General features: G+C 31.1%; 1 protein-coding gene and 1 long non-coding RNA gene across 6 annotated transcripts in view; one reads left to right on the top strand and one right to left on the bottom strand.

Annotated features, from left to right (window-relative positions):
• The window catches only part of superdeath (Suppressor of ER stress-induced death), a 58,567-nt gene that overhangs the window by 8,697 nt on the left and 29,326 nt on the right, over positions 1 to 20,544 (bottom strand). For 2 of the 4 annotated variants that reach the window (XM_031992857.2, XM_031992858.2), the window contains exons 2-4: positions 11,750 to 12,119; positions 6,678 to 6,976; positions 5,776 to 5,934 (exon numbers count right to left, since the gene is read on the bottom strand). In XM_031992857.2, the coding sequence (XP_031848717.1) occupies positions 5,776 to 5,934; positions 6,678 to 6,976; positions 11,750 to 12,106 (815 nt within the window). In that variant the 5' untranslated portion in view covers positions 12,107 to 12,119. Of the gene's footprint in view, positions 1 to 5,775; positions 5,935 to 6,677; positions 6,977 to 11,749; positions 12,120 to 14,125; positions 14,222 to 17,045; positions 17,305 to 20,544 lie in introns of those variants that run through there. The other 2 variants (XM_031992856.2, XM_076371725.1) reach the window with 2 other exon arrangements.
• LOC116434130 (uncharacterized) lies at positions 3,034 to 5,939 on the top strand. Of its 2 annotated transcripts, none has more exons than XR_004236434.2 (3): positions 3,034 to 3,376; positions 4,466 to 4,572; positions 5,801 to 5,939. It is a non-coding gene; the product is annotated as an uncharacterized LOC116434130 (long non-coding RNA). The 2 variants fall into 2 exon arrangements; XR_004236435.2 differs by lacking the exon at positions 5,801 to 5,939 and adding an exon at positions 4,841 to 5,792.

Here is a 20,544-nt window from a genome sequence, read left to right as displayed (position 1 = left end):
GAAATTTTTCAAATATACTTGAAAAATTGTATTATGCTTATTTAGAGATATAACCTAAGAATTCGAATTATTAAATTCCAATTTAATCAAAAGTTTCGACAATCTATATAGCAAAAAATAGGGATTTGGTTAATCGTTAGGTAATGGGAAATTGAGAAGTATACAATTATAAAGTTTTAATACTACACAATTAAAAAATGTAAACTAGAAGTGGAAACATGTGAGTGATTATAATTCATTTAGATGTAATCCAACTTTTTCGTTCAGTTGTTCGACATCATTTAATTATATAACTTTGAAGTTTAAATGTTTTAAGTTTATTTAAGTAATACTAAGTATAATAAGTAATAATTGATATTTAGGCAACCACCTTACGAAGATTATAACTATAAACTTTTTCATTAACTCCAATTGAACTCAAACAACTAATTTTATTAAGAATTGTGTTTTATATAAACAAGAAAGCTATTTAATTAATAGTAAAGAATCTTAGTTCAGGACCTACTAAGTGACAAAAGAAAGAAAACGGAATAATAGGTAATGCGTTGGTAAGAGAAAAGTTGGAGATCTCCCCATTCGGTTGATTAAGTGTTAAATAATAATAACTTAAGTAACATTAATTTAACAAATATAAATATTATTCAATTCGTTTGAATTCAAGTTAAATGTTATTCATCTGTTATTAATGATTATATTTCACAGCAAACGTTGACACAAAATCTGCCCAGAACTAATAAGTAATAGTATTATACAATATTATTATGAGTACTAATTATAGTTGGATACTAATTATATTAATACACTATACTGGGCACTATATACAGGGTTTCCTCATGGTCAATCAATTAAAAGGTCATTCTGCATGTAAAAATACATTATGTACATGTACACTCAGTACATGTCAACTTTGTGCATCTCACTATACACCCTTGTCTTGAGTCTTATTTGTATTTGAAGGTATAGTAACGACCTCGGTTAATATTTTATCGTTCGTGCTATTCTATTAGCGGTATAATTATTCAGTATCTAACAGTTTCTCAGTATGGCAGCTTATTTGAATAGTGACTATGCGGATATGATTCTCGCACTTGGAGCGTGCGAGGGTAATTCGAGTGCCGCGTTTGTATCAAGAGCGGTATCCGCACTTTGTCATTACTATGTCTTTAAATACAAATAAGAATCGAAACAAGAGTGTATAGTGAGATGCACAAAGTCGACATGTTACCGAGTGTACAGGTACCGAGTAAATTTTCGACTTCGATTTTTTCGAAAACGAAGAGTCGCAAGAAAAAATTTTATTGTATTTTTTCGACTCATTTTTACATATAGAATGACCTCCTAATTCGTTGACCATGAGTCGCGGGACACCCTGTATATAAGTTTATTCGTGTACTCCATTTTCCCCGTGGCTACCAATGTCAGAGTATACACTAGGTCATGCACAACTATAGTTTGTATTTCAAAAGAAGACATCTGGCGTAGCCTGTGGCTAGTTTAGAATGTCGCCGCTCACACGGTTCGTGCATTTACTTTACTAGCGTGAAATTTATCTTAGGTTATTTTTTTCAGCATTACCCTTCATGGCACAATGGAGAAAGCTTTCGGATGGTTTTGTGTAATTCATTGGGCTAAAAAGTGTCCAAAAGAAACGTTCTTTACGACTAGAAAATACCTTAGCTGAATGTACTGATGAAAAGGTGGGGCAACAGTGCAATTTATCTGACTTGTGCACCTTTAGTAAATGTTTTGACCTACTTATTTTTTCCATTGAGGATACAGACAAGAGCTTGAAGTCCTTGAACTGTTTTAGCATACAAACGAATAGTAAATCTCTTCAGTTCGCATACGGTACTACCCCAAAAATAATTGATTATTCGTTCTATGAACCATAATCTCTATTCTTCTAATGAAAAATATGGAATTAAATCCTTCAATTCTTGTATAGTTGAAATTAACACGTGCGATTGAATAAAAATGAGAAGATTTCAAATAATTCATGAGCTTTATTTTTACAAATGACACTAAATCTCTTAACTTCATTGTTAGTAAGAGTAACAACCACAAAATATTTGATTATACATTTGACGAACAAAAATCTTTATTTTTCTAATAAACAATGTAGGATTGTATGTTTCAATGTTCAAATACTTCAAATTAACACGTATAACTGTTTATCATCTTTATTCAATTATGAAATAATTGCGAACATGATCTTTTCTTGCTAACCATACCGAGTAGCTGTTTTTCTGCGTTAAATACTACTTCCAAATTATTCGAAAATAATTATTATATTAAACAGTTTATGTCAAGGAAGATTTTACAAATTATACGTTTATTTAAGACATGTAATCCTTAAAAATGTTTACGTATCAAGGCTATCGATCAAATTGATTAAAATATCTCAACATCCGTTTACAATGTATTAATATTGATTGATCGCGCTCAAATGGTTTAAATACCCATCACTATCGTTGATCACCCTTCGTGTCGCGCGCCCGACATCGAGCACGCCTCGGGGTATCTTGTTTTAAAATTCAGACCGTAACAACCTCTTAAAAATTCAACGACCATTCCCAGCTTCGTAATCGTTCAGCTTTGGGTCGTTACAATCGATTGAATTTAAAGAAATTTATAGTAATTACTCGCAACTTGCAGCATACAAATTTAAGACCATTTGTATAATTATCCTCAAACCATTGTCTTGTTATTTTTTAAAATTCTATTGAACATAACTATTTTTACAATATAAACGCATAGTCTTACAAATGCGTTCACATATTTAAAAAAATAATATTCAAGAAAAGAACTTCAATAAATTCGTGCACTCAAATAGTCAGTTTTCGTATTGTATTGTATTTCATACTGTCCGTTTTGTAGTTCTGATATTTTTACATTATCATCATTAACTGTAGTTAAAAAAGATAAATATAAAGTTTTTCGATATCTTCCATCGTTTAAAAGCAATTTACAATTTAAATTATTTTTATCAGTTAACAATGTGTAAAATTCAAAAGAAGGTCAAAGAGTTTAACACGGTAGATTTCAGTGCTAAGAAAGTTCGACAGTGAAAGAGACGTTTAAAATAGCCTGTTGGAAACTGAAAAGTGTTACGTATAGATGGGCACACGGTTATGCTATTGACATTTACAAAAATCTCAAAATTACACCGATCAGTCATGTGAAATACTATCATGAAGAGATAAAATGAGAATACGTACATTTGGAGTAAATGGTCTGAAAGTGAGTGTGCAGAGGAAGAAACGAGAAACTGCGAGCGATGTGTGCTCAGTACACTGTGAAATACGCAGGGGACGTTAGTATGATCGATGAGAGTGTAACGACATTCAGCAAGATTTAAGGAATAGATAACAGAAAGGTAGAATAAAATTCTGACAATATTTTGAAAATATTAATAATAGTTCGTGAAAATAGAAGAAAGATAATACTTTGAACATAATTTGATCATAAACATGTCATAAAGATAATAGAAACTTCATTGTCGAGTAACAGATATGAAGAACTTTGATGATTTGGGTGTTAACAGGGTGTTAAGTGAAAAAGACAAATTTAATTTTCAAATTCGGGTTAACTTTGAAAAAGATTTCGAGAAAAATGGGAAAATATTATTGCAAGACATGGATAAACGCCATAAAAAGAAAAATATGTAGATATTATATATTACACAATAAATTTCTTTGAAACGCAAAAAGATTATTTGACACCGATTTCTAATTTGCGTAAGTTAAGTAAATGTAGTAGTCGTGTGTGAACAGATTTGTGAGTCACTGTATCTATAATAACGAGAAACATCACTTTGACGTGACATGTCAATATTGATAAAACTACTCTAAAGTAGTATATAAAAACATTGGTTTTAATTCTTCTATCAACTCGTATTCGTACTATGTTGCATTTAATTCAAGCAAACTTACATGTTCATTCAACAATTTAACCAAATTCAAGAGTCACGTTCAGTTAATTATTTTTAAGTCAAGTTTTAAGAGAATGAAACTGTTTTTCGCAGTTTATGCAAGATTTGTAATTCGATAACTGGATGTGGTGTAAGTACTAAAAATAAATGCTAAGTAGGAACACAAAATATGTTTTACAATTAATTTATAAACAATTATTATAACATTTGGAACATGTAAAAAATTTTTAAGAAATAGTTGGTTACTACAAATAGGTCAATTATGTTAATTTAAACAAATTCTCAATAAATTTCATCAATTTCAACATGTCATACTGAATTATTGCTATTTAATTAATGATGTAAATTATTTTTCAAACATAAAAATTATAATGACATAATTTTATTTAAATTTGAACCTACTGCTCAAAATATATATTCTATAACTACAAATGAATTCTCAAACGTATTAAATCATCATTATTGTGTGATCTCTATTCCCAAAGTTTTTGAATTTCCAAGCTTTATTATTTTATGTCATTTCTCTGTTCACAGTAGACAGAATCTTCTACGCTACTTAATTTACCAAACGAGAAACGGCGCAGAACAATTAGCTTGGACGATTCATCTTACACAAACAACTTAATTGCATGCTCTTTGCCGTATGTAGAAATTAATTCTTCGGTTTACTTGTCCTACTAGCGCGCGTGTCATAATCATTTAATATTGCGGTAGTAGTCACGAGACTCATCTATTTTGTCTGAAAAGCTTATGACGATTAATTATCATCATTTTCTACTACGATGGAATCTTTATCTTTATGGAATCTTAATTTTATCTTTTCTGTACGGGGTAGATGACATGGTAATACACTGTAATACCATACTATCATACCATCTAGTCAGCTTCCAAGTATTTTTTGGATTACAGTGAACATTGGATCATTGCAACATCAGGGACCTCTTCATGACTGCAACGTCGCCATCCCCATCAGGTTCCTTTTAACACACCACAGCGATCGACAACCGACCGCAGTTGAAGGGTCTAACATGATCGAACTATTGTCGAACTCGACGATTTCAACGTCTCTTTCTTTTTTTCCATAGTCCTTTTCTATATCCGAAACCTCAATCGCTTATTAAACAAGCAAGTATGGTTGCAGTTCTATCGTGTTTGGTGTCATTTTAATCAAAAAAACATAACAAACGCGACGGTGAAAGTTTCATTCACCAAAAGCCAAAAATAAAGAAGTTTGGTTTTTGGAGTCAAAAATCTCAAGCTCGTGGCGAGCCTTTAATTTAGCCGAACGCTTCGACTCTCAGTCTTTCTTTTTCCTTCACTCGCGTTGTCCTTTTCTACGACCACCATGCTAAAATCTCCGTTTCTTGGGATTGAATCGATTCTACCTCTTCATAATTGCAACCTTCCAGTCCTGTTGAGTGTGCAATTATCCAATGTCTACTGTATTCCAACATTGCATCGCCTAAGCGCGTGTTGCCCACAAAATATATAAAATGAGTAATACATTAATGGATTAAACGCTAGATAGTTTGAGTGTTAACACTAAAACTACTACACAGGTTGAAATGATACATTCCTGATTTCTTATTTCTGCAATAAAAAAATAACAGACGATTCTTTGATAAACAACTAAAGAAATAGCAACACGCAAACTGGATTGTAAATCAATAAAAATCCCAATAGATGCACTCTTCGAGTTTCTGTAGAATAACTTCAGAATGTCAATTTGACTACACTGACTAGGTTTAATATCAATGAAATCGAGTCATCATAATTACCCACAGGGCTATCGCGCTCGGAATTATGTACTTTAAGCTTTTAAAAATTCGAACGTGGACACTTACACAGGCATTGGCTCCTCTTTCCTAGGCATGTTCGCGATGGACGTCATATTCTTTGGCCTTGCAATGCTAATCTGGAACCGAGCTTTCAAAGCCGGCTCGTCGAAGCAAGGAAAAGCACGTCGTGCGTCCGTCGCCTGAAATTGAGTAGTAGCGATCCATCTGTAATACAAAACCGAGGGGAACTTAGCAAACAGACACTGGTGAAGCCCTATTTGTACTTCCAGGATGGACTCGGTTTAAACTCATCCCTTGCTGCTGTTATCATAGACGAGAATCACGAGACATTCGTTCATTCAACACAGATGCACGGGGAGATAATGTCGGATACAGTAAGACCTCGCTTAACACTACTCCGTTTAGCCCTTGCATTGACAACCGAAATGTCTGTATTTATTCAAGTTTTAAAATTATATTTTTACATAAATTCCTTATTTTCGAAGCATTTTGTCGAATTTTTACGAGGACAAAACGAAATTATATAAAGGATACTTAAAAAATGGGTACTCGATTATGAATTGCCCGGTTTTCTCGAATTTTACATTTTTCATTAATCCACTTTAATGTGGTTTTTCAAATAATGGAATACTTTTCATCCGCTGTTTCATATATTAACAAAATATCATCATTATGAAGACTAAGTAACCCAAAAAAGTTATTAGTAGTAAACTAACATATCGCATTTAACGAAACGTGATAATTATGAATACTGAGTAACCAAAACATGTATACTAGTAGCAAAATAATACATTGATATGAATAAAATATCATCGTTATGAAGGCTAAGTAATCAAAACAAACTATTGTAATAAGTGGTAGCAAACGTGATAATATCTATAAATCAAGCTCTCGAAGAATTATGCAATAGTAGAAATGCATAAAATAAAATTCCTGGGGGTATTTACCTTTTCTGACCGTCAACAGTGTAAGAACTCCTGTAGAAGCCCTGCAGGTAATCGTTCAAATAACCGACAAACTTGAAATGCACGAGGTACTGCTTTCCCGCTTTCAACGTGTCTGAAGTTTTAATCACGTGAAACTGCCGTTCAGTGTCGTTTCTCTGCTCGACTATTCGGATCGCTTTGGTCGAGTTGCTCGTGAGCAAATGCTCTCTGATATTTGTGAAACTTTCATCGATATCCATACTGACTGCGTGCAGCGTAACATTTTTCGTGTCCTCGGTCACGTTCACGAGAATCTTCACCTGAAAATAGATGCGTATTTTTCTGAATCAGTTCGAATCGAAGGAAAGAATTCGAGAGAGTACTTTAATTATCGCAATTTTAATGATTTCGTTGGGTATTATATACCTATTAAACAGTTTTTTGTTTTATTTGAACAAAACTGTCAGATTGAGCTGCCTATACTACCAAACAAAAAGTTTGGATTACTTATTCAATTGATAGAAAACTTGAGTTATTTATTGGAAGAATTATTAAACATACTAAGTTACATATATCAAACATATTTTCAATTAACACTTGCAATTATAGAAAAATGATACATTTAAGTACAATTACTTTTATATAATAAACTCCTTATGAAAAAAACTATAATAGTTTGAACGATATAATTATTATTTCTTTCATTATTCTTATTATTACAATTGTGATTAATTACTTAGATAAGACAGAAGAAAACCATTACCATAAACTTATATATAGATATCACAATTAAACTCTTCTGAAATTAACTAATAATAATAATTAGATACTGATAATTATCGTAATATTAGGAATTATTATTATTACAATAATTATTAAAACGTAGTCGTATATATTAGTTTCGTTTATTATAGACTTCCAATTTAAAAGTAGGAACAATGTTTCTCTATCACGAAATCCGAAACAAAATCCGTCGATACACTTTTCGCACTAGTTTTTAACCCGCTTCTCTTTCCGTTTACTTTTTTCTTGTTCTACATAAAAACAAGGAACGGAACATCGCGCCGTTTAAAACTTTCTAACTACAATCGCTTACTGGACAAGTTCGTGTACTTTCACCTTTTCAGAGGGATCGACACTGGTCGTCATATTTTTTACTATATTTTTTTTCACAGAACTTTCAATAAAATTGTAAAAAGTATCTCCTCATCAGACAGGATCGTATATTTTCAACACTAGATTTACGAGCATTTACTGTGCAATTTGCTCTATCGTTCTTAGAAAACCTGATACTCATTCATTTAGATCTTTGAAATTAAAGGTTTAACCGGTTAATTGTGGAAGTTAGTTTGAAAAATCTCTCGTTGTGCTCGCAATAAAACCAAATAATGAAGTGTATACTGGCCAAACGCAGAACAAGTGCATCTATAATATATTCTAACGAAAAACTAAAGCAAAACGAAGAAGAATTACACCTTTATCTAAAAAAGTAAATAATTCATCGTTGAGAAAATTAGTACCATTCTGCATTTTAAGATGACGTGTATCTCTGACATGTTAATTGGTTAAAAGCAAACAATTTGGGGTATATATTTGCGTAGCTGCATCGATCAAAATTGACCCAAACATTTATCCAATAATATTTATAAAGTTCAAGTAAATCTAATGTTAAGCAAGTTTCTGTTTCAAGCATTTACCAAGTAGCGAAACACCGCCAGCTTACTTAAAAATAACTCGTATCGATGAAAACATGATTGGCGAGAATATTTTATATGCAAATGTGAATTTTAAATAAATGGTAAAAATATCTTGAGAGATTATTCGCCGTTTTGTCTGTATCATTTAAAGCAAACTACTTCTCATTTCGATGGGACGATCGATTTCCCCGTTCCTCGGTTAAAAAATAAAAGGAAGACGACGAGCTATTGAAATTGATACGCCCCGTTGTTCTATTATTCTATAATCGATATCTGTACTGCAACAAATTACCTGTAGAACGGTCCCGAAAACTTCCCTTCGCATGCATAATATTGGCTTGGAACATCTGTTTTTAAACTATTACAACGTGTATAAAGGACACTTCTTTCTTCGTTTTTACTTAGTTTTTGTTTAGCTAACGAACAATTCAGAACTCCTCTTCTCATTTCTTATAAAGAAACGTCAAAACTTTTGCATCAATCCAATATTAGGTCTACCAGAAAGTTCTGTCCGTTTTTGAATGAAAAGAAAACATATTATCAATACATTTATTTTACTTTCGCATCGGGAAATGTTGTCGTCAGGAAACGAAAATTTTTATTTGCCAATACGAATACGTTAAGATACCGAATTATATATTATATTATTTATCCCTTACAAAAATAATTGTCGTAGTTCTAATACACATATGTTGAAATATTTTTATATAATTAAAATATCCCATACATTTGTAGGAAAGTTTTAGCAAAATTTTCTCCTTTCAAATGTTTTAGTTTACTGAACAAGATAATTTCCGTCCTCACTAATGAATGATTTTACTTTGGAAATTTAAGATGACATTAAGGGGCAGAACTTTTCGATAGATTCAATACATTTTCATTATTTACGAATCGTTTCTGTACATGATTACATTGACTTCTTCCGTGTTGTTTTCAGTTTATCTGTTCACGTGATATGTTAAATGTCGATGTGTCAAATTGAAAACCATCGAAGGTGATAGCAGCGAGGTAAAAGCGACGATAAATACACGGTTTAGCGGAGTTAAGTTCGATTAAGTTTAGCTCGAAGTACAGGGTGTCCTATAAATAATAAATGCAGTTATTTCAGAAACTTTTCGTTGTTTAACGCTAGATATACCGTACACATCAATTTTGCAAATATTGAATTTTATAAACATTACTGGATATTTTCAAGTAATTATATTTATGATTAATTATCTGTTTTTAAACCTCTACTTTCTAAGATTGAAATGAATCAATGAAACTACGAAAATCAATAATGTTAGCATAGAATGATTACGAAGAGAATTATATAAAAATAAATTCAAGTAGTAAGCATTTTGATTTAACCTGTTAATTGTGGAATTTAGTTTGAAAAATCTTTCCTTTTGCGCGCAGTGAAATAAAAAAATGAAGTATGTACTCGTCAAACGCAGGACGAATGCACCTAAGGTATACTTTAATGAAAAACCAAAGAAAAACAAAGAAAAATTACATCTTTATCTGAAAAAAGAAACAATTCATCGTTGAAATAATTAGTGTCATTTCAAGCTTTAAGATGGCGCGTATATTCGCCAAACGCAGTTAACTGGTTAAGAAAAAGAATATCGATAAACAAGCTTCATGGTGAGAGAATAGTACGATACCACGATGCTGCGCCACTTTCTTGCAAAAGAGAGAATAAAGAAGAAACTAAAAAGACATATATATATATAACATAATTTCGAAGTGCATAGTCATAAAAGATTAATTCGAATGAATCGGTTAATTTGAATTATAATTTCATAATTTAAAGAGATATAACTTTTAACTTGTCAGTAAATAAAAAATGGCAAAGTAAAATGTTTACTTAAGCCGGTATTAGTTACCATGATAAAACGAGAATAAAATTTATTGCAGACAAAACAAATAGTAAACAGTATTTTGAAATGATTGATGAACAAACAAATACATGTGCCACAAACATTTCCGGAGATAATCGTATTATACGAAGAATTTCGAGTGTCAGACAAGCCAGCAAAATTATTGTGGAAGAATCATGTTAACACGAATTGTACCGCGAACTGGTCGAATGACCGGTTTTGAAATTTTATTATTGCTCCAGATACTTTGTTGTCACAATTTAAAAAAGCGTTATATTTTACCCTACTTTTCCCTAGCATGAAGAGTAAAATATTCAAGTACGTTAAGTATTCAATAGTCAATTTATTAATTTTTATCTTCAATTTTGTAACAACTCCATCATCCCTCCAAGTTCCTTATTAATTCCTTTAGTAGAAATGACGAATTATCGGAGGTCTTCACCCGAAGCTTAACTTTATAAATTATCTTATAAATCTACCATATCGAAACCAAAATAATAATTTATTTTCATAAATAAATTTCGTCGAACCAGTAATACCTTAGCTTTTTATATAACAGTTGCATCTACAAAATTTCCGCAAAATTCAATCGCGTAAGTAGGAACATCTGAATCGAAATGACTCGTAAGGCAAGAGATTAATAACCCCGTTTATTAAATCGAAGTAAATGTACCATTAAAATTATAATGTATTTCATCTACATACAATACATCCACACTGAACAAACTGAATAAACAATCTAAACAAAACTCATACGAGAAAAGTAACTTCGCAGTGCTAGATAAACAAAAATAAATCTTTTACCTTTTGCACTCCGAGTGTCTTCTACCTTTTCGATAATTTTCTATAGTTTTAAGTGTTTCATTTGAGATGTATTTGGAAAGAAATTAGTTAGATTAGTTAATAGAAAATAGTGTCTATTCTTTTTAGTAATGTTATTGAAAATCATAAAATAACATAATTTAAAAATGTGTCGCCAGAGAAGCACACTTTTTACCAGATCTGATGTCGAGTTATATTCGACATAAGAGGGCAAAGGGTTAACCCCTTATTTGCTTATTTTCAATGTTGTTGAGTGCAAACTTGTACTTATTTTTAGGGAAACGAATTAAAGTAATTTACCGCAGTAGAATTCAACGTTTTATATTCATTTTATTTATTATTATTATAAGATTTAATGTGTTATAATAAGATTTAAAACAATTTCTAACGCTCTATAACAATTTATATTGTCATCGCCAGCATGACATACGAGTGTAACAGGTTAATACATACTAAATAATCTTTATTGCCCCGACCGCAATTTAGAGTGTCGAAGATCTATTCTCGGTTGAATGCGCCCATGCGTCAGATAGATCGTAAACTGGTTTTACCGTTTGCTAAATTATTTATTTACCTCGTGATTTTTCTGCGAGGCAATACGGTAACGTTGATAAGAATCGAATACGGTAATTAACAGGAACGGTACTTTTCTTTACGGAGTACGAAATCATTCAAAAGAGGGAAAAGCGTGTGTATGTGCGTGCGTACGTACCTCGCCATGGTAAGTGAAGTTTCCCTCCCATATAAACGGTATCAGCCTCAGCTCGTAACTGTCGGGCAACACCGATCTCGGCAATCTGACGTCCAGTTTCTTCTTGGCTGAAAAGTCCGTGGGGAACATGCCGCGCTGCTCGAATACGGAGATCTTGAGGCCATTGCAAGATTTAACGAGCTTTTCCTCGAGGCAAGGGGCGAAATGATAGACCAGCAGGCCCGTCACCACCAGGGATATCAGGAATGCCGCGCCCAGAAGGAAACCACCGCAAGGTGATACCGTGCATCCACGTTTCCGACCGAACGTTGTCGTGTGGGCATCCATCATTCCTAAAACCTCGCGCGACTGGGTCATATCATGCGGGAACCTGGAATCAGTCGAACACAGCGAGATTAATTTAATACTGTGTAACTCGTTGCCCTATGATTCATTTCCCGACCGTGATCGATACAACTATTTTCTCATTAATAATTCATTGGAAAAAAGAGAAAAATTCTATGTATACCTTATACCTATATTTTCTGTGTAATAACTATAACTGATAATAGAAGAATAATGTTTATAGCCTAAATAACTAAACATTCGTCTAAATAGTATAACTTCCGTCAATTTTGCAAATTCAAACGTAGAAGCACATTTTAAACATCTACCAAGACTACAAACGTTAATTTTGTACGATTTCCTATTGTATATTTTATATAAATGGACGAAATATAAAAATATGCATGTCTTTAATTCGTAGCCTATGAGTCGAATGGTTAGTTACATAGTAACATTAATTTAAGTTTAGTTATTTAGGGTTAATTTGGAGTCAAAAGGATTGAGTAATATTTATGCTTATTAAATTCTGTTTAATATCTTTACCATGAGTTTGACACGTTATTACAAAGCGAGGGGTTGACACTTCGACTGTTAACACTAAATGTACCAGCACCTTATGTATTTATTCCTATAGGAACCGGTTAAATAATTAGTTGTAAAGGTAAACAAATGAAATGATCAATTTTTCTTAGTAAAGGCAGAATACAAGGAAAAACGAACATTGAAGAACTAATTAATCGGACAATATAAGAACCAATATTAAGTTAAATGGATAAAAGAAAATGCAGAATTTTTAACCGAATTTTGAAACCGGTCATCTGACCAGTCGTGATGTGTTTAGTGTTAAGTATACTTATCGAAATTTCTATGCAGTCGAAACTGTTTTCATATTAAAGCAGAAGCTAGAAAATGAAGATGCTGTATAACGGTCGCTTTACTATCTGTACTATATCTCATACGCCTATAATTCGCCACTTCCGAGCGTAGCGCCGGCCAAAAGTTTAAATTTGCACTGAGGAAGGGGACTAAATCAAAATTTATGTTATTAAATATTTACAAAATTTTAAATATTAAATATTTTACCCGTAATCATATGTAATGTTTTAAAATTTTTAAATAATTTCATTTTATAGTTTCACAGAGTATGGAAACCATTTAATTCGTCTACTAACAATTGTTTTATCTACTACATTTCTCAGATATTAAATATTCATGAAGTATACTCACTGATAAAATTCGAAAAATAATAAAAACGTTATTTATTATTTTATTTACAATAAGAAAAAAGAAATATTAGATATTTTACATTTCCTTATATCAGACTTACAATTAGAACTGGATTGTTTCTAAATTACGTCTGGATTCGAATCTGCCTATATTACTAATACAATTAGAGTTCAAGCTGAATTTAAATTCCGCCTGATTTAAATTGAAGTTACATATAGATTAAAAGAAAATTGAGCTGTTGTTAGGTCCGGATTACATTTATATGAAGATTAAGTTAAGTCCGATTTGAATTAATTTAAATGTAGATCAAAGAGTCAACTAATATGGATATTCATTAACATTTCATTAGTCACGTTCAATTGATATATATAAAAAGTGGAATTGTATTTTTAAATGACAAACTGATATGTAAATACATATACATACTGACTTTTTAAAATCAAACTGTTACAAAATAAGATAAATATAACACAGACATCCACATTAATTCGATTTTACTAAAATATTGTGACTGAAAATCTAAACATATTTTACATCTTTCTACACATTAAGTTCTCATAATAATACTCTATGTAATTTTGATAAACACATAAATAAACTTCTAATTTTTTAATACTCATTTTGTAAATACATTCTTCCCTTATATAATTATTTCATTTACATATTTGTTACATAAATTATACGAAATTTATTGTCACTAAACAATAAAACTTAAAACATTATAATACAGCACAACAATGAACGTTAATGTTAACAATACTAATAATAATATAAACACGATAAATAAAATATTTAAGTCAGAAATAAGATATTTCAGTTTCGCACGTATGAAATGTAAGTAGCTCGAGCAGTTAGTTCTATGGAAACCGCTTTCTTGGGTTAACCACTGTGCCTCATCCTTCGGGCACAGGTAAACATCGTTAACGTCTGTGACGAAATCTACGAAGGCTGTCATTGGATCATTGTTCTGGAGAAACTTCCTGCGTACAGTAAACAGGGTGAAGGTAACCGATCATTAAAAGTAATTTCACGTACACAACAAACGCGTCAAGGAAACGTCCAGATAGGATCCTTGCAATTACTCATCGCTCCTTATTGGCAACGAATCAATTAAGTAAGTGTTGCAACCCTGTCGAAATCAATCTAAGGGTTCATCGATTGATTTGTTCACTGATAGCCCCTTGCGTAGGTGTTAACACGTGGAAATCGATTATTACCGTTAATTTAAATTTATTTTTCATTATGAATATTTTGTCTTTGTGTAAACACATTGATCAAATAATTAAGTTAAATGAAAAATATTAGAGAACCTTTTAATTGGAATGGATATTATAAACAACTGTTGTTATTCTATATATTTGTTATTGTTATCTAATTATAATTGAATGAAATTCTGCCATAAAATGGGGACATAAAACTGTATCAAACAGTCAACATTAACAATATCATAATTTACTTCTACATTTCATTTCATTCTTTGATCAAATTATATCATTGTTACTCTGTTTATCTATTTTTATTTAAATCATTATTAGCTGCTTGATCTTTCCAGTTTTAAAAATACCTTTGTTCTATGTTTTATACATTATATTACACTATATATTATTATTCCATTATCGTTCCACTGTTCTACTTGCATTATCCACCGTGTATCAGAATGTTTTATATTTTGACTAGATCAAAGCAGTTTCAATATTTTAATACAACTTTATTATTTTTATGAGAAACACAAACTGATGTTCTCTCGTTTCCTCAGTCTCGCATCAGAACATGTGACTAAATGCCTACGGCATGTCAATTTATCGTGAAAACTTTTCAATAGTTGTCTGGCACGCAAAGTGTCGCAACGTCGATTATGCCTGTTACATAGTTCGGACCTCTTACTTTTTGTCAAGCTCTCTCCCTCTCTTTCTCTCTCTCTCTCTCTCTCTCTCTCTCTCTCTCTCTCTCTCTCTCTCTCTCTCTCTCTCTCTCTCTCTCTCTTTCTCTCTCTCTTTCTTATTGTGCTGGCTTAGAATATTTTCTCTTATTGCAAGGTCTCTGAAAATATATACCACGCTTCCGAAGCGGAAAGAAAAATTTCATCGGCTTCTAGAACCCACTGGAGAAATAAAAGAGATTTAATAAACAAGATACGGTACATTAGTGACTTTTTAAATAACTTCCAGTGTTGCAAGCGCGGTATACAAGAAACGATTGTGCAATCAATGAGATGTATGACCAACAGTGTTGCAACTAAAAATTACTGAATGTAATGGTTATTCTTCTGACTTATCGAGATCCAATCACAAAACAATTTGTGGAAGAAAAAATTAAATGTGTTGGAAAAAAATGGTTTGTTGATTATTCCGTGTTTGTTTACATTTGTGTGTATGGCTTCTGGTTTTGGGAATAAGTTCTGTCAAACAGTTAAATATTTTTTTAGTGGTTAGTAATACTTATCTATTAGAAACATTAACACGTTCACTACCAGCGCTTATTTCTTCTAAACAAAATATTAGAAAAATGAAACTGAAACGAGTCATTGACTTCCTAAATATTATGTCGTAATTTATAATTTCTAATAACAATATCTATAGGATTAATTTCATTTTCATTATGTAAAATATAGGATTACGACCGTCACAAATATGTGACGCTGGTAGCGAACGTGTTAAGTAGATATAATTTATTTCGATAAGTATTCGATTATAGACGTTTAAGTAGAGGTTTTTCATAAATATTTTATGATAATAGAAGTGATATAGGAATTGGAATAGTTCTGTTCAAAGTATTTAGTGATTAAATATATAACAAAATATTTATTGAATATTCAATAGAATTTTTATTTTATTGTGCTTGACATAGTGGTGGATAAATATGAATGAATCAACTGAGTATCATTTCTGTAGCAACAATTAATTTAAATACTGCGTTATACCATAATAACAATTCTGTTGAATTAGTATGAATGAACGATTATTTGAATGATATTAAATTTGTTAATTAAATCGAATATATTTTGAAACATGGTATAAAGTATCAGAGATAGAAGAAATCATTCAATTAACACTAAAAATTTATAATCATTTTTAAATGAGTTGTTGACTGTCAGGTACAATACAATTAATTAAGAAATGGATAAAATATTTTACATTTTTATCTTCTAAAAAATCTGTCGAATTAAAATTAAAATAAAAACATTATTAAACACACTAGAAATTTTCAGTTCATTATACTTTTCACATAAACACACGTAGACGATTTCGAAATGACGAAGACCTTTCATTCGTATACACTATTCAAATCAATTTGACCTAAAGCCAAACTTTTACTTTCGATTATTGTCACAAAACATTTTTAATCATCTCGCAAACAATATTTTACATACATATTTATTTAAACGTAAGTACCAGATAAATACGTGTTTTTAAGTACGACATCCTAAAACGTATTAAATATCCGAAATGCTTCGAAAAATAAACAGTTTCACTTGATTACTATAATCTATTGTTACAACTTTTATACAGTTTGCATATTAATCGTATTAAGTATAATCTAGCCGGCAATCAAAACATACAACACATTCTTTTATTTTCTGTTGTCTATGTTAAAGACGTAAATGCTACCCTTAAAGTTAGGGTTGTAAAACGTATTTCTTACTTTGAAAACTATTAGTGAAAATTGTGTAAATTAATAAAATCAGTATTTTCTTTATTAAACAGTCGGCAGTCCTAGTATTAATATCATATCTCCGTCTACTTACCATGCACAGTTACCCGATGCTTCTCCCAAATCGATATGTCAAGTACCGCCCGAACGATGAACCGTGCAGTTTCGAAGAAACTTTAACGATCACTGAACGTTTAGAAAAATCGTAACTAAGACGTCAGATTATGGAGAAACACAAGGGCACCAAGAAAACGATCTAGGGGAAAGACGATCGAGCTGAATCGACGCGAGAAGGTCCCGCTTGTGGCCGTGGTTAGCGCGCGACTGGCAAGGATCTCGTAGCATTCCGGCTTCGTAACTTCCTCCATCCTCTCCTTGCCATCCGAGCTTCCTGTCCGCCCCATCTCCCACTCGTTAAACCTCGTATCACCTTCCGTAACCTTACATCCTTCCACCTGCATGCTGTCTTCCGGATCCCGCGAAATCGTACGATCGACACAGGATACCAAAGGTCTAATGAATCCTGATATTATCGTCACGTCATTTCTCACCTGATCGATTTTACCATTTAAATCATTCGATTTTTTAAAGAAATTAATCAAGTCAAATCATTTGATTCAACCTTTAACACTTTGAGTGCCAGGAGAAATTTTGATACATATTCGAGAAATGCCGGACAATTTTAAACGAAGATGCGTGATTATGAATAAAAATTTATATTTCAGTCAATTTTGATCTAAAGTTTATACAATTTTTATACAATATTAGAATACATGTTAGACCTCTGTTATTACTAATAAAATCAGAAAGAAACTTTTCGCAAGTGTATGAGGGAACGATATATCGCGCCTTGGCACTCGAATGGTTAAGTATGGACGCGAATGTACCTTTAAATCCTCTAATCGAGGGCGAGTTCTTGATTTTTCGATATGAAATTGCGGGCTAGTTTTATTTGTTTTGCAGATGTGTGCTGATAATTAGATAAAAACTAACTAACGGGACTAATAAATAACGGGATAGATAATGACTAACAATAACCTGGTAAAATACTGTAAATATTCTGAGTGATATAATAATTAATCAGTGTATTATTTGTTAGTTTTTTAAAAGAAAATAATCTTCTTAAGTGTAATTGCATTTTTCTTTAGTAAAATGTATAATTCTTGGATAAATTTTTTAAAATCAAAGGGAATCAAACGTTCTTTTCTTTTTTCTCACTATATCAGTTACAATACGATAATATTTATAGTGCGATAAAACTACTGTAAGATTATACATTTAATATATTAATTAGTTTTTTATCAAATAAGACAATTAAAAATAATGAATACTGATGAAATTATTTTGAAGTTATACTGCAAAAAGAAAAGTCCGAATCTTTTACCATATTTTATTTCCATTATTAATTTACTTCAAAAATTCACACAGTGCGATGAATGTTACTCATTTTAACAGAATTTATTCTCTTAAAATAAAGAAATAAGTGATTTATTACGGAATGATTCACACTTAACGACAATTCCTGGATCTCCTATTAATACATCGATGAATCGTCTGTGTCGTCCTTTCCCATAAATCTCGAATTACTCACAATGGAACGATAGAAATTAATAAATTCCTTATTTGATTTTAAATTTAGATAACTTTATGACACTATAAGTATGAAATCATTTTTCCCAATTCTGTTGTATATCAAATTTAAGTTCGTAATTTTAGGATGCAGTTTACGAACAAAGTTATTGATAATAACAATATAAACACAGGTCAGAAATAAACTGTCCTCGTGAACGAAAACGATCCACACCGGAACTTTTCTCATCAACGATAAAAGCTCAATTGTTTACAAAACGGCGACGAACATTTTGCCCGTGTGTCTGGCGTCGCCGTAAAATCGTTCCCAAGACACTGCGTACTCAAGTAATTAAAGTGACCTTGAAATTCAATAATAGAGTGATTCTTTGCTCATGAACAATGAAATTATCCTCGAACGCGAAACAATCTAAACATCAATGTTGACAAACAGTCACAATTACAGTTTATTCAAAGTATTATTACTTTATTTATTTTCTTACAGTTCGAATCATGTTTCAGTAAAACTTTCTGCCAAAACCTAAATTCGTATTTATTTTATTTATTTTAGTATGTTAATGTCTAATAAAATTAATAAATTCAATAGAAAGCAGATTGCATATAGTTTTCATCCCTCAGAAACTGAAATTAATATTGAAACTAGATGACAAGGGTGTATTTCGAAGTGCTAATTACCAAGTTGATAAAATTTAAGTATAATCTAGTTCTTATAAAAATATATAACATACCTTTTTATTTGGTATTGCTTACATTAAAGAGGTAAAGACCACCCTCCAAGTGGGGGTTGTAAAATCTAATCCTATACTTCGAAAACTATTAGAGAAAATTAATAAAACGTAAATTAATAAAATTAGTGTTTTTTAACAACGTAATCGCTAATTTAAACTAGTGTGCAAAAAAAACATTTATTTTAATATCTTGAACAACAGTACATTTTCCGTCGTTTTTCCAGTTAAATGTTAATCAACTTATAAATATATTATAGCATCCGAGCAATAACTTTTACTTATTACTCAAACTAATACAACCCTTATACACGATATATTCATTAATAAGTGGTACAATTTTCATTAATTTGCTAAAAAATAATCAAAATACAATTTTATGTGTTTTTGTTTATTCCAATAATAAAATGAAGGGAAGATGTTTCAAAAACTAATAAACATTTTATATTTAAATTCATTATGCACATGGCATCTGTTCTGTGAAATATATTCAGTATTTAATTTTTTTGTACTAAAGTATATTCAAATGAAATTAACTAATAACTAATTTGGAATTACAAGTAACAGTAGCGAAAAATTTAATCTATGAGATACGAGGTTGAAATTTAGTCAGCAAGTGCCCAATAATCTTCTAAATCATCAAGAGGTAGGTAATTGATTCCGGCGCGTGTCCCTAATTGATAGAAATCATCTTTCCTACCCGCGGCGTTTCATGATACGTAAATCGTCTGTCACACGCAGCCTCCGCGTTGAATTTGATACCAAATATTTCTCAGAGTTATCGCAACTGACACTGTATTTATCTTAATAAGCTACAATAATTGATGAACCATTTCCAAAATGAAATACGATGACATAAAGTAATAATTATTATGTAGCATATCAAGATCAGATATTTTATCACGAGTAAAATACACTTCCGATTCTTGACAGTGGCAAAATTTTGTAATTCATTCAAACTATCATTAAGCACTGATACTGAATACAAGTACTTTAAAACTTAACAAAAAAGGATTTCAATGAAATTGACCTACAAGTAAACTAAATGTTAAAATCCAGTAAAAAATAAATTCGTCAAATTTGATTTAAACATCGTATAATTAACATGAATTGAAATGAACCGTTCAGAATAGTATTGAAATCAGTTATTAAGTTAAAAGTAGACTAGATTAAATGTAGGTTAAATGTTTTTTATTTTAAATCTGTTTTCCTGAAAATTAGTTTCTTAATTATTTTAAAGTATCTTCTCATAAGTGTTTTATCTTTTTATATTAACTT

The sequence above is a fragment of the Nomia melanderi genome, chromosome 1 (genome assembly GCF_051020985.1).
Source record: "Nomia melanderi isolate GNS246 chromosome 1, iyNomMela1, whole genome shotgun sequence".
NCBI lineage: Eukaryota > Metazoa > Arthropoda > Insecta > Hymenoptera > Halictidae > Nomia > Nomia melanderi.
This window is presented reverse-complemented; position numbering and strand designations above follow the sequence as displayed.